Source organism: Phyllobates terribilis, unplaced genomic scaffold (genome assembly GCF_046119375.1).
Source record: "Phyllobates terribilis strain yellow unplaced genomic scaffold, ASM4611937v1 Scaffold_2__4_contigs__length_985480577, whole genome shotgun sequence".
In the NCBI taxonomy this organism is placed as follows: Eukaryota; Metazoa; Chordata; class Amphibia; order Anura; family Dendrobatidae; genus Phyllobates; species Phyllobates terribilis.
In genome coordinates, this window is record NW_027362762.1 from 428,172,725 (window position 1) to 428,200,199 (window position 27,475).

Below are 27,475 nucleotides of genomic sequence, written 5' to 3' on the forward strand. Positions count from 1 at the left end.
TCCCATATTACAGAGAAGCTTATAGTAAAAGCACAATATACTTGTGACATGCAGTCCTGGCTTGGGCTGAAAAAACTGCATTAGGAGGGTTGTCCACGTCTTCTATAACTTCCAATATTGTTTGGCCATGTCATCCATATAGGATCAGTGGGGGTCCGCACCAATCAACTGTTTTGACCTCCAGCAGCAGCTTTATGTACACTACAGAGTGGCCCACCCAGCGCCATACACCATTTAGTGGGTACTGCAGTTCCTATTGAAGACCCCGGCCATCACCAGAAGTCTTAGAGGGGGTGTTTACTACTGGACAACCCCTGCTTAATCACTTCAGGGCCCGTAATGGTGCCTTTACAGCGAGGCTGGAGCTGTTATTCCCAGCGAGTCTTATCTCAATGTTTAGCCACATTAGCGCTGTAGCTCATCAATATTCTGCTGTGACAAAATAATATATAGTGCAGCCAATCAGCAGTCACGTGACATAACAATGTCATCACCCTCGTGAACTGACGCCACGGTGGGAGGTGAGTATATATCGTTTCTATTTCCTATATAGAGTACTGCAGTGATTAGCAGGGAAAGTCATGTAGTGGACAACTCCTATAGCTGATGGGTGGTGATGTCAGGTGTTTGGACCCCAACTGATCCTTTATTAAAGGGAACCTGTCACCTGATTCATGGTGCCCAAACTGCGGGCTGCATGAATCAGAACTATTGCAGCCAGGTATGGTTCTCTAAATCCCTCTGGCGTTTCAGAGAAAATATATTTTAAAGATTGGGGTGTACACCAGACTAGTCCGTCTCCACCCCTGGCCGGCATTGCCAACTTCTGCTAGAGGTGATTGACAGGTCTCTTACAATGCGATTACCTGCCGTGACGCTGGGAAGAGATTTGGTCAGATCTTTAAAGTATCTCCTCTATGAAATATAGTAGCGTTTCAGAAATATATTGGTTCTGGGTTCACATCCCGCCAAGGACAACATCTGCAAGGAGTTTGTATGTTCTCCCCATGTTTGTGTTGGTTTCCTCCCACTCTCCAAAGACATACTGATAGGGAATTGAGATTGTGAGCCCCAATGGGGACAGTGATAATGTCTGTAAAGTGCTGCGGAATATGATGGCGATATATAAGCAAAGCATAATAAATACCTGGCTGCAATCGTGCAGCCAAGCTCTGATTACTGCTGCCCGTGGTTTGCATAGCATTAATCAGGTGACAGGTTTGCTTTAGGGATAGGTCATTAATCTAAAATTAATGAGAGACACCTTTAAAAACGCAAGTATTGTTTTTCCAGCCTAAGGATCATATCCATTGGTGGTGTTTTAATTTTTTTTTTTTGAAAAAATGCTGCGGACAGATATTATTTTAAAATCTATGGCAAAATAATAAGCTTGAATATAATGTTCTGGCTGTGGTTTTAGTTGCATTTTTTTTTCTTCTTTAAAGGGAAACCGTCAGCAGGTTTCCCCCCATATAAAGTATGGCCAGCCCTCATATACCGCATTCTAGAATGCTGTATGTATGTCCCCAATCCACTCTGCAAGGCAAAAAAATGGCTTGTACTATACTCACCTGCAGCGTGGTCCAGTCTGATGGGCATCTATGGCCCTGATCCATCCTCATCTCTTCTTGCAATGCCGTCCTCCTGCCCTGCTTCATGTGGATGACGTGTCCTACGTCATCCACACAGTGTCCTCCATTGCGCCCCTGCGCAGGTGTTCTCTCTGCCCTCGCAGCAGCACGATGGAGGATGCGTCATCCACACAAAGCAGGTATAGAGGACGGTGATTGCAACCTATATTTTTGCCTTGCAGATCAGATTGGGAACATATATACAGCATTCTAGAATGCTGTATATGAGGGCTGACAGGTACTAGCCAAACTTTATATGGGGAAAACCTGGTGACAGGTTACCCTTTAAAATGCAGCATTCTTTCAGTATGATGTTTGTATCCTAGACTAAATTTATGTAGAAAATATTACATTTGCCAAAAATTATTTAAAAAATTGCCATTATGATAAATGGAATGTGTGGTGTATTTTTTCCCTCCTAAGTATAAAAAAGTTCATGTGAAGAAGCTTATAAGGAAGCCGAGCAATATGTAAACCTTGCTTGTTTGCTTTGTTGGCTAGCTTCCCCAGTAAAGGCGCTGGACTGGAACAGGTCTGTGCATCGGGAGGATTGCAGCCTCCATGGTTAGTACAGGAGCCCCAGCCAGCCTGACATGGACGCTGTCTATGCTGATTCCTTAGATTGTGTATATCGTATAGCTACATACTAGTGCAGGCTACAGCTCAGGGACTAAGGAGCTGATTTTAGATACAGAATTAACTTTACCTCCTGTTTTTTCTCTTCCAGCAATTAGAAATTATCACACCATTTCAACTATATTTCAACCCTGAGCTGATATTTAGACATTACCAGGTGAGTCTTGTGGGTTTTGGACATTTCTATAAGGCTGTGTGCCCACTATGCGTTTTTTAAGTGTTTCCGCAGCGGCAATTCTGCTGCAGAAACGCTTAAAAAACACTTAGTAGAAGGCCTGCCATGTTCCCCAATGATAATCCCCATGTGCTGTGCACATGCTGCGGAAATTTCCGCTGCGGATTATCATTGTGTGAAAATCCGCAGCACTACCAATTATTTGCGGAATCGCGGTGTTTTTGCCCCCATTGACTTGCATTGGAACGCATGGATTCCGCATCACTGCAGATGCGGATACCATGCGTTTCAATGTGCGCATGGTACCCGGCTTTGGAGAAGAGGAGGCTCTCCTCCAGGCCTAGGTACCATAGTACCTGTAAAAAAAAAATATATATATATATATATATATATATATCTGACTGGAACATGTATTGTGGGGACTACCATTCCCTGCAGTGATATTAACAAAGCAATCACATAGGAATATTTAAGTGCAATGTGTAACCACAGTTATCACTTGAGCTAATCAATATTGCTTAAAATAAGGGAAATAAGAAACCTGACTTTTACTATCCTTGTGAGGACCGTTTCATGAACAATGACCATCTGAGGACATCTGTAAATACACACATCTCAGGGTTTTAACCACCTGGGGACTAAGATATTTTTCTGCTGTTAGGTCACTAACAATGGAGGTCTATAGGAGAAATTACATTTAAGGCTCGCCCACACAAGCGTATTTGCCCGTCTGTGCAGTGTCCGCAAATAGGGACCAAAGCTTTGGTCCCTAATTGCGGACACTGCACAGACGGGCAAATACATTCGTATGGGAGAGTCCTAACTTGTTGAAAAAAAAATCACCACACCAAGACCATGCTGTTTTTTTTAAACAAACTGCCAATTACCCAAGAAATACAAAGTGAGAAAATGCTCCATCTACAATGCTTTTCATTTTGTGGTTATTATACTTTCCCTGTTCAGTTCTAGCCAATCTGTCAGCAGCATTTTTCTGCGAAAAAAAAAAAACAGGTATAAACATTTAATGATCTGTTTGAGAACAAAAAATGTTTGATTTGCCCATAATAACCAATCACAGCTTTGGTATCAACCTCTGATTAGTTGCTATAGGTGATTAAGACAGAGTGATAAGTACAGGCCAATGGATTTTTATAGAAAATGGTGCGTGTAACACCAGCCTTACCAATTTTACCATTGATGTTGCATTCAGGCCCTTAAAGTTCATGTATTACTTCCTTCCCGCAAAATGACCTAACTCTACATTAAAGGGGTATTCTGGGAATACAGAATTCTCAGTACCTGGCAGGACACCTGTAAGGAGAGAAGGGGGACTGGTGCTTATAGTCTCGTCACCGGCGGCCTTCCATGCCATGCAGCAGCCTCCATCACCGGCGCCGCAAAGTCCCAAAGTGTCGGGCCGGCATCTATCGTTCATGTTACCGGCGGCTACTCACGCTTCACTGGTTAGGCTCGATCTGCTTCTGAAGCCTGTGAGTGGCTGGCAATCACGTGTACAATGACGTGGTGCCAGACACTTCCGGTTTTTGTAGCGCCGGTGACGGGAGCCCCTGCTCAGGACAAGAGACCGCGGGTGATGGTAAGTACCAGTCCGCCTCCTATCCCTACAGGTGTCCTGCCGGCTGACAAGAATTCTCTATTCCCGGAATACTCCTTTCAGTTTTTAAGAGACTAGTTTACAATTGACATATGGTAACATGATTTGGATGAAGTGAGCACGAAGGCAGTACTAATATACAGCTGGGCTATTGCTACAATGGATGGGGTTGGAGCGAACTATGATCCCAGTACTGAAGTTAGACAGTAATACAGTTAGACCTACAGTGTAGGTAAATTAATAAATAAATGTGACAGACACATATTGAATGCCAAAGTAACAAATTTATTCAACATTTTATATAAAATACATATGTAAAACAATTGAAGTTGCAGGGTTGAAACAGAGTGGAGTAAGAACAGTTCACAAGTTCTGGAAGGAGGGTGAGTACACTGAGGTCACAAAAAGCCTTTGGTAAAACAGATCAAAATCTTGGAGTTTCTTTTAGTAATACCTTTGTTGGTCCTGGGTTTCTGGGAAACCTTCTTTCCATTTAAAATTTAAGTTGAAATTAACCCAAAACTATTTAGTCATGTTGACCTATGTATCATCAACTAGACACAATGTTAGCAATGGTAAAATGCTTTAGAGAAACCGAGAACAAAAATAATTTCATTCTATCTAATACTTACCATTCAATATGTCCAAGTAAAAGCTTATGTACCTGAGCAACATAAGCATACAGCACTATGAAAATAAGTGTGAAAAACAAAACGCACAGTCAAGATTTACAGGTGTGCTATTCATATAATAGGGCCTATTGATATCCCTAGTGTACCATATCAAATAAAGGACAAGCGGCTATATTGCACACCAGCTTGTACTATACCACTTTCAGACATGCAGGTACGGGAATGGGGGCAAGTATAAAAAATACATCCCCGGATTTCCTGTTCCACCTACTATAAGCCCCATGAGTTTGAGGCTCAGAGTAGGGGATAGAACTGTTAGGTTTTAGGTAGAATTAAATTTCTTTTGTTCTTTTCTAGTATGCTAACCTATAATTTAACCAAACTTAAAACCCGGTGCCTGGCTCAAAATGTTGTTTATTCTATCGGATTGCGTTTTAGAGCTGTTATGCGGTTCTTTATGTAAAACTTAACAGCAAGCCAGTTTCTGTCTTTCAGTGCAGATGGTTCTGCAGCGATACATGCCACACAGTCATTTTTTCCAGGCACTTTACATTTATGAATAAATTTAATCATATGTTTCTCTACAGCCTTCACTTCCTCCCTGTTCCAAGGTATCTTCTTTACAGGTTTTCGGCCTGAAAAATAAAAAATATATATATTTTTTAAAATACCTGTTTTCATATCAATATATGAGAATTGCATGATATAGTATTCCAATACAACAATATAAAATTTAAAGGAACACATGCCTTCTGATTTCTGTAGTTTATGGTCCTGCCCAAGCTCTAACTCATTTGGTGCTGAATTTGTTCTAAAGAAGAAAAAGACTATATATATAAAATATATACTGTATATACTCGTGTATAAGCCAACCCCCCCGACTTTTAACATAAAAAAGTGGGAAAAAACTTTGACCCTCATATAAGCCGAGGGTGGGAATTACAGCAGCCTGTGACCCTCTGTAGCCCCCCACTGCTCTTATGTAACCAGCCTGTAAGTCCCCTGTACCCTCCTATAGCCAGCCTGTAGGTACCCTGTGCCCTCCTATGCTGGGTTGGCCAAGAACAAGTCGGCACCGGCAGGGTTGGCTGGGAAATGTAGCAGCCTGTACCCCTCTGCGCCCTCCTATAGCCAGCCTGTAGGTCACCTATGCCCTCCTGTAGATACCCTGAGCCCTCCTACAGTCCTCCTGTGCTGGGTCGGCTGAGAACAAGCCAGCACCAGCAGGGTCGGCCAGGAAATGCAACAGCCTGTCTGTAGGTCCCCTGTGTCCTCCTGCAGTTTTCCTATGCTGGGTTGGCTGGCAATGTTGGCTAGGAACGAGGCGGTGCCGGTAGGGTCGGCTGGGAACGAGGTGGCTCTGCAAATTTTTATTTTTTTTACTGACTCGTGTATAAGCCAAGGAGGCTTTTTCAGCCCATTTTGTGGGGTGAAAAAACTCGGATTATACTCGAATATGTACGGTATATTCATATTTATTTTGTGGACATCTTTATAAAATTGAAAAGCTACATACCTTCAGGGGATTGCTCATCTTCTGACTCATCACTATAGAGTTGTACTGGTTCTAAAGCAAAAATACAAATCACCAATGTGAATGAATATGCTATAGAAAATGTTCAAAAAGTAAAAAATAATCCTATCCTACAAAGTCTATATATATATAGGGGAATGCCGAAGCAGAAAAAAATGGACATATGGCCCATTTATAGAGAATAGAAAAACTTTTTATTATTTCCAAAAACTTTACTATACAGAGTTTGAAGTGACGCAGCATGTATCAAAAAACACATACAAAAATTTTTGTTAAAACATACTTAAAAACACACGAATATCGCAGGAGTGTAGGCATCACATCCAAAAGCTATCATTATTACACATAACATCCCTGTGAGTACTGAAATAGTGAATAGGGAGAGTGTAAACAACCCAATCAAAGTGCAAGCAAAATTCAGTCCAAACGGACCATATATATGTATATAACTCTCCTAATCACCATTCATCAAATGTTACCAATATTCATCATAATTACCTCTATGGAGTGAAGCCCACACGCCGAGTGGTTCCCCGACGCGTGTTTCGGCGCTATTGCGTTATGTGTAATAATGATACCTTTTGGATGTGATGCCTACACTCCTGCGATATTCGTGTGTTTTTAAGTATGTTTTAACAAAAATTTTTGTATGTGTTTTTTGATACATGCTGCGTCACTTCAAACTCTGTATAGTAAAGTTTTTGGAAATAATAAAAAGTTTTTCTATTCTCTATAAATGGGCCATATGTTCCTTTTTTTCTGCTTCGGCATTCCCCTATGTATCGTAGTTTATACGAATGGCCGGATATATATATCCTAAAAGAGTAGGTTACAATATGGATAATAGGTGTATATTATATCTGTTTATATTAGGTAGCTTAATACTCTGTTCTAATCTGTCCCTTTACAAAGTCTATATATGTTATGTGAACCCAGTAATCAATACATTACATACTAGGTCAACATAATATATACAGATGGAGCAAATAAATTCCTGTGTCGCATGGTGTGCCAGTGAGAAGCACTGGCACGCCATGCGACACAAGTCATTTACATTCACTGTGCAGCCACTATTGTTTGCTGCACAGCGACTACTAATAGAACGCAGCCGATTCTTTTGAGCCGGCCACGTCCTATTGTATTCTCGGCGGCCGACCGGGGTTTAAGTAAAGAGATTGCACTGTATCCCAGGCGGGTAACTGCTGCATTTTGCAGCAGACACCCGCGGGCAACACCTGCGATCGGGTCCCTAGCAACCACTCGCTGGCTTCTCTGGTTACAGGGAGTCAGCGGGCAGCTACAGGCAGCAGTGCTGCAATGTTAATTTAACATTGCTGTGCTGCTGAGGCTGCAGCTTCCTTGGCAACCCTTGTTGGCCAAGGAAGCTACGGTTCCGCGGCGGTGGTTAACACGGCTGTTTTTGTACAGATCTATTGCTCCGTGAATCACGGAGCAACGGATCTGTAAAAACGGCTGTGGATAACCACGGTCGTGTAAACCTGGCCTAAACATACCCAAGATAATAACACTGATATCCATCAAACAGAGTTGTTTAAAATAGAAAAGAAGTATTTCTGGAGACAGTAACAGAAAGGCTGTGCAGGTAAGCTGTAATTTTACAGAACAAAAATTACATACTCATAAATGGATATTTTCCTCATTACTAACCCTCTGGATCAATGCTGATATCCTCAAAATTTTTGCCTTTAAATTCAGCCAGTCTTCCTTTTTCAAGAGCCAACAGAAGTTTGCTGATCTTGGCAAGCTGTAAGGTTCCTTCTGGGAGGCGGTAATATTGTCTGTGCACCTTAATGTCGTGGCCAAGAAAGTCTGCTAATTGATCTAACTCTGTGTCGTTTAAGTTCACAACTTTTGTTAGAGTAGCAACGTGCTTTCGTAGCTTGGTGGAAGTCAGTGTTTCAGGATTTTTAGCTCCACATTCTTTAGCAAAAAAGCGTATGCAATCACATCCTCTGAAATGTGACAAAGCCTCTGGTCTGGCAAACATGTGCACATTTTCAGACAGCACTCCACAAACTGTACGCTTCTCTACAAGAAGTGTCATTGCATTTTGCACTGCTGGTGTTAAAAGGATTGGAACTTTTCTACCTCGTTTACCTCGGATTTCAATTCTTGTGAAATGTTGGCAAAGCTTTTTTTCTAAGTCAGAAAGTGCTAAAGCAACATCATCATGCAGATGTGAAGTATCTCTTGAAGTAAAGCTACTTAAGAACATCTTAGAAACTTCACCCTCTCGTCTTCGATTGAATAAGATTAGCTGTGCAAGTATAACTTTTGCAAGTAATGTCCATTTTTTAACTGAGGGAGCAGTTGACAAAAGGTTATAGTACTCCTGCAGTTTTTCGTCAAGATACAAGTGCATTTTTTTCACATCTTCAGTGAAAGGTAAAAGCTGAGGAGTGTTCCATTTTGTTTCTTTTAGAGATTTTAAGGCAGCTGATGAGATTAGCTCATTCCATCTTGTTTCATACAACTTTCGGAAGTTACGTGCATTCTCCACTCTGTCTTGGCATCCCTCCACCATTGCTTGGCATTCCAGAATACTGGAAATTTTCACCAAGCTATGGCCAAGCTTCAGTGCCAGTGATGGAATTTTAAATGTATTAGTTTCTTCGTCATAGCCAGCAAGAACTCTCACAGAATTTATGGCATGCATGAAGTTTGATGGGACAATAAAGTCTACAAGTTTGAAAAGAGGAGAACATTTTCTGGCCTCTAGTACTAACCTTCCAACTTCTCTAAGTTTTTGACGGATGTATTCATGTTTATCAACTTCCGATCCGATTCTGTTATAGAGATGCTGACCCATCTGTACAATGGAGCCATCACTTTTAATTGTGGATGAAATTTCATCTGGTCTCATATAGCTTAGAAGCTTCCAAAAACCACTGCTAATTCCAGGCGGCATGGGCCCCATAAAGGCACAGAGAGATTCCACTTTTTTTCTCCCAGGGCTTGATGATGTACTTGTTTGGTTTAGTTTACATTTTTTCATGTGTCTCCAGAGATATTTTTTGACAAATGAGTCTTGGCAATGAATGCAGTGCATGAAATCTTTGGGAGAATTTCCTTTTGTGGGCTGTTTAAATGTAACAAGAACTCCACTTCCAGTTCTCATTACATTAGAATTGTGAGCAAAGTTGCCCCGATTTCGAAGATGTTCTAAAGACATTCGCCTTTCTTTTGAGCCCTTTGCAAACTTAAATGCACCTGCGACTTCAGGTTCACTTTTATGAACATGTTTGAGATGTCTTGCAATTTTTATGAATGGTTTCTCGCAGTAAAAACAATACTGTTTTTTATTATACATCCTTACACCACTTTCCCTTTTGGAAAGTACCTGAACTGACACAGTCAGATATTTCTTTTTCCATGTTCAAAACACTGGTGCTATCAGATAGTAAATCAGTGTGTGGAGAAGTGTTGGTCTTTGTATTCTTTTGATGGCTCTGTAATGGCACCTCTTCATGGATGGTGCTCGTTTCTGAACTGCTCTCCTCAGAAAAGTCTGGTAAATATTCTTCTTCACTGTTTTCTAGGCTAAAATCAGAGCTGTTTTCAATGTCAGAGATAGTGTTCATATTTTGCTGTAATTAAAATCAAACACATTGATACATTTAATGGCATCCTTTCACTTGTTTTAATGGTTAAACATGTAGAAAGATAGCTGAAACATGATCTTGAATTTACCTCAATCTTTGATGAGGTGGCTTGCTGTGTATGGAGACATGGTGCAGTTTCGGGGCTACTGTAGCAGGACACCTCTAGATCCTTCTGGTTTTCATTTGTAACCATGGGTTTGTCAGCCACCTACATAGTTTAAACATAGGAACAGTATCAAATTAACAACCAAATTTGTTTTTATTTATACCTGAATTGCAGCAGGTGCTGATATGACTCTTAAGCTGTGGTTCTCCTATTGCAGTATATGGGAGAGACATGGCTTCAGAGTCAAAATATGGGCACCCTTGGGACTTCGGTGGGTGCTTCTGCAGAAGCCAGGGAGAGGGGGAGCTGTCAAAACTTGCTTCCGGACTTCATGTGAGGTGGACAATGCCTCTCATAACCTGCAGATGGAGCAAATATTTTCTTGTGTCCCATCATGCCACGAGGCCCGATTTTCTGCGCCTACATAGTAAGAGAGGACACAAACCTGTAAATAAATCATGGCAAATTTACTTTAGCCGCGGGCAGTCCTGCATATACAATAGAACACGGACGGCTGAATAGAAGCGGCCGCGTTCCATTAAAATCGTGGCCACGTTCTATTTATATTCGCCGCTGCAAATACAATAGGGCGCGTCTAGCTCAATAGAACAGGCCATGTCCTATTTACATTCGCTGTGCAGTGAACAATAGAAGCTGTACAGCAAATGTAAATGCCTTGTGTGGCATGGCGCACCAGCGCTTCTCACTGGTACGCCATGCCACACAAGATTTCTTTTTCTCCATCTGTAAGTTATTGTGTATATTCCACCTGACAGGTTTCCTTTTAAATGAGTTTTTGAGTTTTGCATGTTAATGCAATATCGTCAGGATAGGCTTGAATCTGATCAGAGGGTGTAGAGCCACCATAGCGAGATCTACATTGTGAAAGGAGCCAGAAGCAGATAGCTCAATTTACTATGCAGTGGCCATGCCAGACTGCAGCAGCTCAGCTCCCATACTAGTGACTCTGAACTGAGCTAAAGTAACCTGGCAGATCCATTACACAGTGAACAAAGCCATCTGCTTCTGGTTCTGTAGGGAGACATCGCTGAATAGCAGATTAGTGGGAGTTTCAGATGTCTGCACCCCACCAATCAGCATTTTCAACACTAAAGACAAATAGTGTGATTGGTGCATGACCTGAAATGTGTGTGAATATGTCCCCACGAGCACCGTGACCTGAAAGGAAGAGGCAGGGTGCTTTGAATGTTGGTTATGAAGTCTGGATGTGCTGAATGTCCCCACTTGGTGCATGACCTGAAATGTGTGTGAGTATGTCCCCACGAGCACCGTGACCTGAAAGGAAGAGGCAGGGTGCTTTGAATGTTGGTTATGAAGTCTGGATGTGCTGAATGTCCCCACTTGGTGCATGACCTTGTTGTGGAAATATCTATGAATTCACTAGATAGATAAGTTCTATAGTTCTAAAGTATTGTTCAATGTGTAGTCCAGTCTCTTATCAGATGTCTAGAAGACTGTGACCTTTAACTCTGCTTTCTCTAAACACAGAGTTCAGCACATTTTGTAATGTCCTAAGTAGTTTATCTATATTGCCTATGTGGCTATCCTTGGACATTAAGACCCAGGATAAGTTGAAGTATAAACACTTATTAGTATACTTGTTAACCGGTTTTCTGTCTAACCATATCATTTTCTTAGTAATTTCTTTGTCCAATACTGCCTCCAAAGGTAGGATGCTGCATTGGTACTGTGTGCTCATAACTAAACTGAAATTCATTGAAATGGAGCCCACATGACGAATATAACCCATGTTTATATATACTAACCAATTATCTTCTGTAAATTAACAGATGTTTTGTTACCTCACCATGTGATATAATTGGAGGTATTTAACCTCGTCCATTGTAATTATACAATACAACCTTTTCCAAAACTCTACGACATTGTGTGGCGTAGATTTATTGGGCTCGCAAGCAAAGGGTAATGATAATTGCGGACACGAGTTATCCAACCATGGAGATATACCTTTAAAGCATAGGTGTATATCTCCCATTATTTCCTTATCAACCTGAAATGTATACATCATACTTTACAGCTGTTTATACATTTCTCCTGCTACCCTGTGCTCATTACATTTTTGACAACAAGGGCTCAAACACACTGGCATCTGTCTTCAGTTTTTTTAGACACTTTTTTGATATTGTCATTTAAACTGATGCTTTTAAAGAGCATTCAGCTTTTTCAGCTGCCCCTCTCATGTTAATAGGTGAGGAGAACAGGCTGCGCTTAAATGGCAAAGTGTGTGTGTGCTCCCATTGAAATCAATGGGACTGTAATACATGCCTTTTTTTGATAGTCAATTAAACGCGTCAGATACCTGTGTGTTCAAACACTGAATAAATACTTCTATTCATGCTTATTTTGGCCAAGAACTGATATGTGAAGAGAGGTGAATAAGGTACTGCAAGACACTTCTGTGGAACAATAATGGCCATGTTGATATTGATCTCACCAGGCCCTTAATTCACTTGATAGCTGTCATCAGTAGATAGGACACCTTCCATACACTGTACATTAAATGGGTGTCTGGTCTTTGTAGTGATACATTTAGTAATTTGTAGTTTTAGACACCTAATAAATGTCTTTAGATTGAATATTCTAACAAAGTAATATAATTATACCTTTTCTCTCCAAGGGAAACTACTATCCCCATAATTGTATGTAATTTCTTCTCCAGGGTTGATGTCGCTAATGGCAAAAAGGCACAAATGTGGCTTTTTTTCAGCCATAAGTTTCTTCATTTTGCAATTTGGGTTTTTATATTCATCATTAACTAATCTTCCTAATGAGTCATTGTCTTGGGATGCATCAATGCTGATATAAAAGAAAAAAATGTACATGAATCTTGACATGTAGAAATAACTGGTTGATTATAATATAACCAAGATAATACAAATGTATTTAAAGGGAGTCTGTCACTAGTTTTTTTGCGTGGAGTTTTACTAAAAGATAGGCAAGCCATGGAACAGTGGGCAGAGTGCAGAGGAAGGCAGCATCTTATTTAATCTAAGCTATAAAATGCTATATGAAAATGAGCATGGCAGGAGTTCTCATGGTAATGAGGGGCATTATGCAGCCCTTCAGCACTGTGAAACTCCAGTAAGGGATGGGAATAGCCCCCCTCATAACAATGGGGACTAATCCTGCTTGTGGAGCTCATTTGCATATAAATTGTGATGAGCAAGCACAAAAGTGCTCAGAAGAGGGGAAGGTGCCCGGATAATACTACTAGCAGGGAACAGCCTGCCTCAAGGTATCCCTGCCCTCTGGCGTACAGGCCAAAGTGCCGGATGGAAGGCAAACCCAAGGATACACTCCATGGAGACACGGTGGACGGGGACAGCCTGGGAACACTCCTACAGTGTCACTGCAGAAGGCTTTACCGGCTGTCCCTTCCCACATTGACGCACATGGAGTTTCCATGTGCTCCCACCCACCAGCACGTCAAAGTGGGTGGGAAGAACAGGGACTTTGAATTTAGTAGTCCCTGCTCACATTTGTGAGGCGCTGGTGGGTGGGAACAACAGTGTGTCATCAGGGGGTTGGAGCCTGCCCCCGACGCGTCATATCACGCAAAAAGACGCTGCACACAGCCCTACCCGGAAGCACTCCAGGCCGGGCAGTGTCAGGAAAGTGACACCACAGCGCAGCCGACCGGAGGACGGACCCATGGACTGCTGGCAGCGTCTGCAGGAGCAGGGGAGTATAATTTATTTTTTTGCCCTGACAGAACTCCTTTAAATCTCTATAATTAAATAACATAAGTTGGTTTCTGCTGTCTGACCACCGTGCCTACCAAACAGTGAGAGAACTCCACACTGAAAAACTGGTGACAAAATTCCCTTGTTACAGTCATCTTAACATAAGAAATGACACTGGTTGACATCTATTAAAGGAACTTGTCACCAGTTTGATGCTAGCTAAACTGCCAACAGCCATGGAAAGGGAAAGTATACATCTCTGCTTTTAATTTAGACATTTTGCTGCCTTTGTTGTGCTGGTAAAGTCAGAGAGGCTACATCTTCACTGTAATGAGAGATTTCTGGGTATACCAATATGTTTAAAAGCCCTAAATCTACCTGCTATAGCTATTAAATAGCAAACTAACCCCTATTCATATTGCCCTCTTAAGGGCTAAAATACGTCCGAAAAAATTTCGGATCCGAAATTCGGACCCCATTGAAATGCATTGATTTCAATGGGGTAAAACACACGTCTGAATTTTTTTCGGATCAGCCGATTCACAAAAAAAATTCGGATGCATGTCCGAATTTTCATTTTCAGACTGAATTTCAGCCCCATTATAATAAATGGGAAAAAAAATTTCGGTCCGAAATTCGGTTGTATTTGTAAACGGAACCGAATTTCAGGCCAAAATTTTTTTTTTTTTTTTCATTTTCCCATTTAATTTACATCTGAATTTTGGATGTCCCAAAAAAAATTTCGGATGTCCAAAAAACATTTCGGATCCGAAATTGCGCAAATTCAGACCCGAATTTTGGATCCGAAATTCGGATCCGAAATTTTTTTCGATGTGTGTCTAAGCCCTAAGGGTGCTTCTTTATGTTACCTGATGTTTCAAAAATGGTGCTGCCTCAGTAACTGACTGCAGTGGATTCACATGATCAGCAGAGACAGGACATAATCAGGACTGGCTATCAACTGGGGAAAGATGGATACCCTCTAAAATGCATTAAAAAAACTGATTACTTACCACCATATTTTTTCATTCCACTGAAATTCGTACACGAAGTTCTTAAAATTGGGGTCCTTTATGGACCTTTTCTGGCTCTCATCCAAATTGATAAGCTCGCCTCGATATTCTGCAACAAAACTCCCTTTTTCGATTTCAGTTTCAGCAAACACTCCTCTTCCTGCAGAAAATATTTATCATTACCTAAGACAGTCATTCTAATGCATGACAATATTAAGGCAATTTAGTTAAAACTTGTTTTAACTCACCTTTAAGGGGATTGATGTATTTCATGGTCAATCCAGGTTTGTCAGTGATGGCACTGACATAATGTATGGTGTCTTTTTCGGGCGTTATCCTTCGCCTTTTCATTGTGAAAATCCAGTTGCCTATATCAAAGCAAATTCTACTACTTGTAAAGTATGAAGAAAATGAAATGTAGAACATATAACATGAACTGCTTAGGAACGCATCATAGGTTAGTACTTAAAAGGATATTGTCATGTTCTAGTCATAATGCAAGCCGGACATTTTTCATGTTACCCTGTAATCGCCGGCCTGTTCTAATGCTCACAAGCCAAGATATAGGCTCAGCTGCTAAGGCTCCCCTCTGCCTTCTGTCTGGGTGCCCTGAGTTATGTCCTGTAAACTGTCACAGCGACCCAGACACACATGTGCAGTAGGGGTATATCACTGCTGAGATGCCAGTGCTAGAGCACTCGTTTGCTGTGGAGTTGAACCCTATGTGAGCAGTTCTTACCTTCAATGAGCAGAAGTCTCTTTTTTCAGATTTCAATATCTCTGTGGGTATCTGGCAGAAATATGGAATACTCTTTACTGCTAAGGCTATGTGCCCACGTTGCGGAAATGAAGCAGAAAATTTCTGCTTCATTTCCACATGTCCTCTCCCGGAAAAACGCATGCGGAATTCCGCACGCGTTTATTGCGCGTTTTCCACATGCGGAATTGCCTTGCGTTTTTAATGCATTGCACAAGGCAATTCCGCATGCGTAAACGCAAAATTAATGGACATGCTGCGGATTTTTGAACGCAGCATAAATGCTGCGGAAAAATCCGCAGCATGGGCATAGAACTTGCAGATTCTCATTGGGGACAATGGGATACGGATTACCAAGCATTTTACAAGCGTTTCCGCTGCGGAAAATCCGCAGCAAAAACGCTTGTAATCCGCAACGTGGGCACACAGCCTAAGACTCTGCACACCACTCCCACTAAGTCACATGACCAAGACTGTATCTGTGTCCCTACAACACACTTTAGACAAATGTGTGTGTGAGCCTGTATTGTGGGGTATATATAATATATTATAGAGCTGGGAAGCATTGTTCTAAGCAGTGAGCTGTTACAGTATTTGTAGGAAAATACCCAGTAGAAGCATCAAACACAGCACCAATACCTCCCATCAGTATCCCACCACAGTGCCATGTAACCCATGCCCTACACTCCCATCTACACTAATACTATACAGGCACAAACTAGTATATCTGACTAAAAGCCCCCAAAATATGAAGAACGGCCTATAGTTGAGTGTGGATATAAAATCTATGTGAGCAGAGCTAGAATAGAAATCACTGATCGCATTGAAGTCATTCTGACCATAAATCACCATGATATCAAGGTGAGGAGTTGTGTGTTACTGCTGGGAGGAAAGGGTTAACAGTGGAATATTAAGGTGCATTTCTGTGTGCTGTGTTACTAGTCAATGTAACAATGCAGTATGAGCTGCTCTTGGTGCTGGGGGAGGGAGATGCTCTCCTGAGCAAGATAGATGGGGAATGAACATGATATCTATATAGTGTAAGGGATATATATTCCACATACTCCGCTTTCGAGCGGCCGCAATTGCGGCCCACTTTTGCAAACTCGGTGGTCGCAAGAACGGACCACAAATGCGGCCACAAAAACAGCGGCAGTGTGAATGAAGCGCAAATAGTAAATTTGATAAGTCATTTAAGGGTACGTTCAGACGTGGTGGATTTTTCACAAGGTTTTGCACGGAAATGCCACTGTGGCCACGCCCTCCATTATACCCTGTGTGAACTGAAAAAAGCAGTTCACACAGGGCGGAAAATTGCCGCCGCGGAAAGCAGGCCGCAGTGCGGCAATTTTCAACCGCATCTTGTCAATTTGCCGCTCGGATTTCTTGCGGAATCCGAACGGAAATTGCTTATAGGTTAGAATTGAACCGCAGTCAGACCGCTCTTGCAACATCTAAGCAGCGTATTTTTTGGCGCTTTTGCCGCACATAAGAGCGCAAAAAAAGCACCTCAAAACCTGCAGAAAAGATAGAATTAATTTTGCCAATTGCAATAAAAAGCATGAAGTCTGTGACAGAATTACCTAACAGATGAGAATTATGGCTCGTCCACACATGCCGGATTTGTGGCGGCTGATCCGTAGTCGCCAGCAAAACCAGTACTGATGTCATTTGTTGGATTATTTTCGTCCGGAAATTGATCTGGACTGCCGTTATTCTCAACCACATCATGTCAATTTGACGGACAGGATCCGTCTGATAATTTGACATGCTAGAATGGCAGAAACCGTGGCTAAATATCAGCAGCGGCTTCTTGCGGGAATTAGCAGTGGTAAGGAACTGCCGCCGCTATTCCACCCTATTACTGCCATATATACGCCGACCAATTGGTATATATACTCAGGAATACCGCCGCATTTAGCGGCCAAAGTCCGTACAGAATCTGTACAGATTTCATACGGATTCCAGACGCCATACACCCGCAGCGTGTGGACGTACCCTTAGACTTAACTCAGATTTAGGGTCCGCTTAAGAGGTCCCCTTATCCTTTATATATTACACATATATCATGTTTATTCACCAACTATTTAATCGCTTAGGAAAGTTACTGGAAAGCTGGGTATGTGGGATATATCTATTACACTGTATACTGTACATATCATGTTCATTCCCCATCTCTCTTGCTCAGGAAAGTTACTGGAAAGCTGGGTATGTGGGATACTGTATATCCATTACACTGTATACTGTACATATATTATGTTCATTCCCCATCTCTCTTGCTCAGTACAGTTACTGGAAAGCTGGGTATGTGGGATATCTATCCCTCATCATCCACATTACGAACCTTGTGTACACTTATATTCATAATCCACATTATGCAACCCTATGTGCAGTCACCCCAAACATATAAAGAGCAACATACAGCATAAAATAGAGAGTTGTTTGCTGTGGAGTTGAACCCTATGTGAGCAGTTCTTACCTTCAATGAGCAGAAGTCTCTTTTTTCAGATTTCAATATCTCTGTGGGTATCTGGCAGAAATATGGAATACTCTTTACTGCTAAGACTCTGCACACCACTCCCACTAAGTCATATGACCAAGACTGTATCTATGTCTCTACAACACACTTTAAACTAATTTGTGTGAGAACCTGCAGTACCTTGGTTTGCCAGAGGAGGAATTTGTGTGAGAGCCTGCAGTACCTCGGTTTGCCAGAGGTGGAATCTTGAGGCTTTTCTGAAGTGTGTATCAGCTTGCAGTACCACAAAGGCACCAGAGAGGGAGTGTACACATATTGAGCACACACACTCATACACACTGTCTCTTATATATGTGTATAAAGGGGACACTTGAGATTTTGATGCTAGGTGTATAAACAAGGTCTTCTCCATTGATTAGCATTGGCAGCTTTGTGGGGACCTGATTTTTGGTCCCCACGAAGACAGAGGTCCCCACACTGTTGGTGTGTATTCAGGTCCATGTCCCCACAAGTATAGCAAAACAAGTACACACACACACACACACACACACACACACACACACACACACACACACACACATTATACTTACCTTCTGATGGCCCCCGGTGTCCTTAGCGGTGCGTCCTGGCTTGCCGGCAGCTCGCGATGGTCTAAAAAGGACCTGCCATGATGTCATTTAGTCATGTGACGTCATGGCAGGTCCTTTTAGTCCACCGCAAGCTGACAGCAAGCCAAGACGCATCGTATAAGGACACCGGGGGCCATCAGAAGGTAAGTATAATATTTATTTTTTTACCATTCTTTTACGGTCACACTATATATAAATCCATGCCGGTTGCATGGATTTATATAGTGTGACCAAGTTGTCAAGCACTTTCCAAGTGATGCTAAAATCTCTTGGAAAGCGCTTGACAACCTGCATGCGGAAATGCAAGTGAAGAACGCTTCACATCCGCATGTACAATCCGCATGTACAATCCGCATGCGTTTTTTCTGCCAGGGAGATGCAGAAACGCTCAGGAAAAAATCCGGAGCATTTCTGCATCGTGGGCACATAGCCCCTAAGTATCTACTGCAGGAAGTTATATGCTGGCAGCTTTTTTTTTTTTTTTTTTTTTTTTTAATTCTGTTGAAAGTATCATGTTACATTGGAAGGAAATAAGATGTTTATGACTGTGCATCGTCTCCCCTAAAGGACCGCTGTTAGCAGATCTTTAATAGATTTACATTTGGTACAAATTCTCTACTCTGGTTTTCAAGATGTTCTTTTTGATATATAAAAAAATATGAGCATGGTAGTGCCGGATTACCAATTAGCCATTAGCTGTTGTAAGGAGCAAGGTTAAAGGGGTTGTCCACAACTCAGACAACCCCTTTTCAATCAGCATGTTTGTTCCCAGAAATAAAAACACTTACTCTCACCTCCGGTGCCGTTCCAGCAGTGTCAGCACTGGCTCTCCCAGAGCTTGCGTCACATTATGTCACGTGATCTCTGTGCCCAATCATCAATGGCTTCACTCTCCCCACCTTCTGATGAAACAAACATCAAGAGGAAGTGAGCGGCTAGCCACAGGTCTGCCTTCTTCTTGATGTCTGATTCGCCTGAAGGAGGGGAAAGTGAAGCCATTTATGATTGGGTGCAGGGATCACGTGACATAACAATGTGATGCAAGTGTCGACACCGCTGGAACAGTGCCGGCATCGGAGGTGGGTATAAGTCTTGTTTTACTGGGAGCAAACATGCTGATTGAGAAGGGGTTGTCCGAATAGTGGACAACCCCTTTAGGTTGAATCTTACTCCACTGAGCAAGTATCCATGAATAATGGGGTGATCTGGGCTTGGGTGGGAAAAGTCTGTAGTCACAGACTGCTCATACTGCTACGATTCCCTGGTATCCCCAGTACGAGCCATCGGTCATATGCAGAATCTATGCAGTTTGCATACTAGTGGTTCCGTGCCGACAAGACTCATCCGGCTTCATGCAATTCCCTGCTATTGAGAGCAGACTAACGAGTCTAGTTTTCACTTGACCACGAGTATGCAAATTATATACATTCTGTCACATGGCCGGCTCGTACTGGGGATACCAGGGAATCGTGCGAACCACATGCTGTCACAATTCTACAGTCTGCAATCACATAGAGTGATGTAGGCTTTTGTCCCCAGCCAAGGTTCCTCAGCTTGCCTGTTATGATAGATATCACATATTTGGACCTTCAGTTTGTGATCTACTTGCTCTTTAATTGGCACTGTACAGTTTCTCTAGGACAATTCAGCATCTGTGTTCTTTCATTACATGTTTTGAAAAGTAATGTGCTTCTATGGTGTTTTTGTTTTTTTTCTTCTTTAGGTATGGCGACTAGTCACAAACTTCTTATTTTTTGGACCAGTTGGATTCAATTTTTTATTTAATATGATTTTTCTGTATCCTTTTTAAAGTGGATTTTCAGACATGGTTCCCAGTGTGACATGACAATTTACATCATTTTAATAACCAAAAATGGCACATCCTGACTGCTTTTGGTATAAATGCTAAAAAATAGATGTAACGGCAGAATGGAGGAAAAGTGTGGTGTTTAAATGTAAATAGGGATAATATCAGCTGTGTAGCTGTGTCAACATTAGCCCCAACTCCATCACATTAAAGGGAATCTGTCAGCGGGATTTCAAATCCCAAACTATAGGAGCTTGTAGTGCTTTCAAGACCAGCTCAGCAATACCTGTATATAACCACTCTGTTCCTCCATATTGAGAAATCTCCATTTGAGCTGATGTGCAAATGAGGATAAAGATCTGAAGCCTCTGTCACTCCAGCTCTATTCCTCACCCAGCGACCCCTATTCCTGCTTGACCACTGATGGCTCCATTGCCAGAAGTCACACAGCATAGAGGCTGTCTGTCATGGAGGAGGAGATGTTACTGGGCGGGGAACAGAGCTGGAGTGACAGAGGCTCCAGATCTATCAGCCATTTGCATATCAGTTCAAACAGAGGAACAGACTGGCCATGGAAAGGTATTGCTGGACTTGTGTTTGAAAAAGCTGCATGTGCATATAAGTAGTTTAGGGTGTGAAATCTTGCTGACATTTTCCCATTAAGGCTATGAGAGTTTTGTTTTTTTAGATGGTCAAAAATGACAATGGCATGCTGCTTTTTGTGGAGTTATTCTTTTCCTGAACAGATTTTAAAGAGTTTTTGGAAGATGACATGTGACATGTGCTTCTTTTCTCTCTTTTTTCAAAAACTCTTCAGGAAAAAACCATCATGAACAGCAAAATGGATGAACCATAGAAATGAATAGGAATAGCTAGTGGTTTTTTTTTTTTTGTTCTTTTTAATGGTTTTGAGGAGGATTTTGAAGCATATCCGCTCACTTTCCTAAAATATACATTCCTTTTCCGATACAAAATTACCGGGTGGCTTAACGTATGTCCATTGTTTTCTCCTGCATGCAATGTCAATCTTCCATTATTTACAAAAAAAAATCTGCAGCGCTCACAAAGCAGATCTAGCTGCTTAGGCCACGGCCCCACGATCAGTATTTGGTCAGTATTTTTTCTCAGGAGTGGGTGATAAATGCAAAATTGGTGACTTGTTTTTATTATACCTTTTCTCTTATTGTTCCTCCCGTGGTTTTGGCTCCCACTCCTGAGAAAATATACTGATAGTGGGGCCGTGGCCTTAGAGAGGGGCCCTTTTAAAAGGCAATTCATTGTTCCTCGCCCTCTCCTGTGCCCCTCTGAAGTGGCTGGGAGAATCCTTACAGGGAACCTGACAGCTGATACATGCTCCCTGATCCACGCTGCATGTATCAGACACTGGCTGCATGATTTCTGCCAGGTATGTTTGACTCTGCAATGCTGCGGCATTTAAAAAAAAACAAAAAACATTCTAAGGCTATATTCACATGTCTAGTGAGATCAGTCAGAATGGATCCAGCAGCAATCCGTTGGCAAAAAAATTGTACAGACACAACTTTTTAGTCCTTTTTTTAAATAACTGATCTCTGCCAGATCTGTTTTTTGTTTGTTTTTTTTAACATTGAAGTGTATGGAAAATGGATCCATTAATTAGCCATCTGTTTTTCTTTAATTTGTAAATAGAAAGAATTCAGCACTTAAATGGGGGTTATTGTGAAATCTGTTGAAAAATGAATTATGTGGTCCAAAATGTGTACAATACGTGACGCTTCGGTTTTACATAGACCTTTTTCAAACATATACAATGATAATCCTGAGAGATCCTGTTCAGGGTAAATTGTATGGCATATTTCAGATAGTGTGCTGAAGAGGAGTCACCAGGGAACGACCACCGAGGCATGGATGAGAGGGCAAGGTTGCACAATTGGGTAGTGCTACCTCCTTCGCTGGTGGTACAGGGCGCTCTGTGTATGTTTGAAAAAGGTCTATGTAAGACAGAGACATTACGTATTATATACACAGTTTGGACCACATAATCCATTTTTCCTCTGATTTCATCGTAACCCCCATTTGAGTGCCGGATTCTTTCTATGTATGGATTTGGGTTGGGACCCTATTCGAATACCGACTTATCCAGGAGTGCCACTTTCCTACTGACTTCTTTAATTTGTAACCGATCTGTTGTTTGCTGACTGGACCCAGGGGACCCGCCATTCCGACTAGTCTCCCGTGCGGCTTGGTCCCCAGTGGCGCTTTTAAAGCGTGTTTTTCCACATAGTCAAACATACCTGGCTGAGATGCAGCCAGCATCTGATACTTGTAGATTGTAAGCCCTCGCGGGCATGATCCTCGCTCCTCATGTACCAGTTGCCGACTTGTATTATTCAAATTTATTGTAATTGTGCTATATATCCCTTTCACATGTAAAGCGCAATGGAATGAATGGCGCTATAATAATAATACTTGCTGCCTGTGGATCGGACAGCATATATCATCTGTCTGGTTCCCTTTAAACATATAGGTCACCTTCAATACTTCTGTGGCTTAGACCGTGCTCACTGACTGACTATAAATTTAGTTTGATGCAGGGTTAAGTGTTAATAATTTAAAGACGTGGCTTCTTTAGTATATTAGAACTGTTCCTTAACAAAATATTTACTCCAGATATAGATACTGCCGGATGCTTGAAGAAGGATCGTTTCGTGGTCGTACTGCAGATTTTGTATTTATGTTCCTCTTTGGTGGCCTTTTAATGACTGTATCCTTATAAGTATTCAGTATTTTTTTTACTAGGCCTGCATTTCAGTGGTATATTAATAGTTCAACCTGTACCCATAAGTGAGAAAATGTAAAGAAAAGTAATACATTGTTAAACCTTTCTACTGCTAATGACTTATGCAGTGCATCATGTCTTTTAAGACGACCTTTCACCAAATTTTTTCATGTTGAACTGAACACGATATAATAGTGTCTACAGAGCAGAATATTTTTTGTCCCCGTCTCTGTTGCAGAGATATTAGCAATCAAACCATTTGGCACCTAATGAGTTAATTTTCGTTAAGTCCAAGTGGGCCTCATCAGAGAGTGATTTTTGGGGTGTGTACTTCTTCATTCAATATGACAGTTGTCCTATCATAAGCAGGCAGCAACACAGCATGAGAAAGGAACACTCCCCCACCATAGTTTAGTAGCACTGTCACCTCAACTTTACTGCCCCCCCCACCCACACTGCCTGTCTGGAGATAGGAGCTTGAAGGTGTCAATAACCACACTTATGTCTGTGGTCACAGTCATTTCTAATGGTTCTTCAGTGAGAGCAGAGCAGGCTGTCATTAAATCTCAAGCAGGAGTAACCTGTTCTGAGTTATTTTGAGGCATGTTCTTTTTCTCCTGTGTTGCTGCCTGCTTATGATTGGTCAGCTCATACAGGGGGAAGTGTATGCTCCCAGTGAAAAGTCTGTTGCCAACACACTTGACTTAACAAAATTAACTCAGTAGACTCCAAGTACTTTGATTGCTAATGTCTCTGCAATGGAGAAGTGAAATGGTACTGGCAATCTACAGAGGGGAAGGTGATGGTAATTGAGTTGATAAATTTCTGCTTAAAAAAAACGACACTATAGGCATGTCTTTTATATTGCCCTATATGACTGATTGATGATTTGTTTAAAATAATAATCTTTTTATTTATATAGCGCCAACATATTCCGCAGCGCTTTACAATTCAGACAATTTTACAGACTTTTTCGGTGCTGTCCCCATTCGGGCTCACAATCTACATTCCCTATCAGTATGTCTTTACAGTGTGGGAGCAACCTGGAGAACCCGGAGGAAACCCACGCAAACACGGGGAGAACATACAAACTCCTTGCAGATTTTGTCCTTGGTGGGATGTGAACCCAGGACCCCAGCGATGCAAGGCTGCAGTGCTAACCACTGAGCCACCTGAGTCTTGGTGGTGACATTCCCTTTAACATCCACATATTTGTGTTTTCCTTAATATTCTCTAGATTTTTGGACTTTTTGTCAATTTAGTTTTCCTTGGCCAAGCTTTTACAATAATGCTGGTGTATGTATGGAGCCGGAGAAATCCCTATGTTCGAATGAACTTCTTTGGGCTTTTGAATTTTCAGGCTCCATTCCTTCCATGGGTCCTCATGGGTTTCTCATTGTTGCTGGGGAATTCAATTATTGTGGATCTCTTGGGTAAGATCTGTACTATTTTGTATGAGAGTTGTTTATTAAAACAACATGTAAATGGTTTATTTTTCCAGTTGTATCATCCATGTTCCATACCCCTTCCACACAAGGAAAGATTAATATTCACACTGTAAACCACCTTTATCTCCTTGAAAGGGAAAAAAGTCTTACTTTGCATTGTGAAAGTTGCCCAAAACTGGTGCTTTGCTGTGTGTATTCAGTCCTCTATGACTTGGCAGTGCTTTTAGTTATCTGTCTGGCTCATTTATTTTCTTGAGGGCATGTTTACTCAAGGCATTAGAAAACTGGCAGCGCTGGTAAAGTTGATAGGAATACCACATAGGTGTATCCTTATGGGGAAAGTTTTAGTTTGTAGTCAAGTTCATATGTTGCACTTTGACTTTTGTTTCTTTTGTTGTTTTTGTTCTTTTTAGGTATTGCTGTTGGACACATCTATTTCTTTTTAGAGGATGTGTTCCCTAACCAGCCTGGAGGAGGAAGAATTTTGAAGACCCCATACATTTTGTAAGTGAACTGCTAGTTGCCTCTGCATGCTTATATGCGTCTAGTAAGAAAACAAGTGTCGCTAGTCGGATAAAGGAGTCACTATTCGATGTGAACATCAGGATAAATGTCCCCAAATGTCTTCAGCAAATGTGCTTCTTTATGCATGTCTGTGATAGGTGGTCAGCCTACATCACTGTCTTGAAGAATTGAATCCAGTCATACTTAAAGCACCACTCCAGCGATTTTTATTTCACCAAGTATGTGACCGGGGGCAGGGGACTAGTTTAAAGCACTGCTCCAGCTGTAAAAAAAAAAAACTCGATGGAGTGGTGCTGTAAATGGGATTTACCTAGATTGAAAGTTATTCCTGCTCCATAGCGCAGGGAATGTCAGTTACTTCCTGCTGTCCCATTGACATTGAACAGAGCAGAGGTTCACGTGCTTGATTCCCACATTATTACAGGGCAAATCCCTGTTATCTGGATCAGTGGGGTCCCAGCGTTCAAACCCCCTGCAATCAGTAAGTCACCTGCTACCCTATGGATAGATTTCAATCTTGGTAAAATCTTATTAAGGTGTCTATAGCTAGGCCCTGCCTATCTGACCAGTTTTGGATAGCTAATTCCTAAAGCCAATAACAATAGTCTTATTTAAAAAAAAAAAGAAAGAAGAAAAAAAAAGGGAATTTTGTCAGCAGGATTTTGCTATTTAATCTGAGATCAGCATAATGTAGGGGCATAGAGCCTTTTAGAAATGTTTTATTTGCTCAGCAGCTTGCTGTAGTTTTAATACAATCAGTGTTTTATCAGGAGGAGATTATCCCTGCCTGACTAGGTCTCATGTGCAGGCCATTACAGCTAATCTGCGTAACCCTGTCCTCACCACTGATTGGCAGCTTGCCAGGAAGCTGCCAATCAGTGGTGTGGGCGCATTTATACCCAGCTCAGCATTCTGACCACTGCTAAATCTGCAGCAGAGAAAACAGCGATTCTATCAAGACTGCACCAAGCAGTCCATTAAGTGACACATCCCTGGAATCAGGGTCTCTGCCCCTACTTCATGCAGCTCTCAGATTACATGGCAAAAACCTGCAGCCAGATTCAGTTTTAGTGAGCATGGGAAGTAACAAATGTGTTTTGTGAAGCCACTAGTTATTCCTTATACAACGCCTTTACATCACTTAACTTAATTTGCAGGAAAGCAATATTTGATACACAAGAAGAAGACCCAAACTACAATCCACTCCCAGAAGATCGTCCTGGTGGATTTGCTTGGGGAGAAGGACAAAGACTTGGAGGTTAAAGAAAAGCCCACAAGAGAAAGTGTGACCCAGGAGCTGAACTCTTGTAATATGGTCTTGAATGCACATTGCCCTGTTGTAGAGATAACCTACAGTTCTCCAGAACAGGAAGCACTTTATATTCCATTGACTGACACAAGGAGACATTTTTATTTTCCCACCAGTGCCTCCCTATAGAGGACTTGTCTGCAATGGTACTTGAAGCTCTTGGACCCTAAACCTGAAAATATGGAAACTGATACTATTTAACCAGACTGCGCAGACTTCTTTATTGCTTTTTAACAGTTGTGTGTTATTTCGTTATTTTTGATACAAAAAAAAAAGAATCTTTATGGACACATGGATTGTCCAGGTTTTGGCAGAACATAGACTTTACTATATGTAGAGACGACTGTGCAGATGCCAATGAACTGCACAAAAGAGGGGTCATACAACAGCTGCCATATTCCTCTTCTGTGCGACAACGCAAGATGCTTATCATTTTCTACATGTTCCGACCCTAGACTACACTCTTTCATGCAGTGACACAAACTTTGCTGCGCTGGCTGATTTCTTGGTTTGATTATCAGATGATAACGAATTGGTTGTTTTATTACTGCATTTCATTTGGGCGATGGAAATACAAGGAATCCTGGAAAAAAATAAGTTGTGTATTAAATAATATTTTCTATGCACAATAAATCCACAGAAGTTGTGCTTTTACACAAGATTCCAAATTCCTGGCATTTTCCATGTATAAGAAAATCGGGGAATTAACAACTTCTTCATTAAGCCCCTTGGCTTTGTAACCTGCACATTTACAAGTTGGTGTTAACGGGGATTTCTCATCATCCTAAATGGATGAGTCATGTGGCAAGGCTCGTTAAAGGGTCAATATTGACTTTTAGGATTGATGCTATTTCCTGTAGGTGGCACTAGAGTTCTAGTTCTCTTCCTCTCTGAAGAGACAATTTGCGTAAAACCCAGCAATTTTGCCCTAAAGACATGTTTCAAGAAAACCCTTTTTCCTGACGCAGCTTCTTTGGTGTTGTTCCTGTGGCGGCCTCACCGATGGTGTGTGTGTGGTTTTTTTGTTTGTTTGTTTTTTTTAAAGTAGGTTATAGGTGAAATCTGGCTAGAAAATG

At 41.5% G+C, this 27,475-nt stretch overlaps 1 protein-coding gene across 1 annotated transcript in view; it reads left to right on the forward strand.

Annotated features, from left to right (window-relative positions):
* DERL2 (derlin 2) overlaps window positions 1-27,060 on the forward strand; it is a 28,946-nt gene extending 1,886 nt beyond the window's left edge. Inside the window, exons 2-7 of the mRNA XM_073665225.1 lie at window positions 2,359-2,424; window positions 20,276-20,349; window positions 23,009-23,102; window positions 24,355-24,550; window positions 24,979-25,069; window positions 26,248-27,060. Of these exons, the coding sequence (XP_073521326.1) occupies window positions 2,359-2,424; window positions 20,276-20,349; window positions 23,009-23,102; window positions 24,355-24,550; window positions 24,979-25,069; window positions 26,248-26,353 (627 nt within the window). The 3' untranslated portion in view covers window positions 26,354-27,060. The remainder of the gene's footprint in view (window positions 1-2,358; window positions 2,425-20,275; window positions 20,350-23,008; window positions 23,103-24,354; window positions 24,551-24,978; window positions 25,070-26,247) is intronic.
* Window positions 27,061-27,475: the final 415 nt, after the last annotated feature.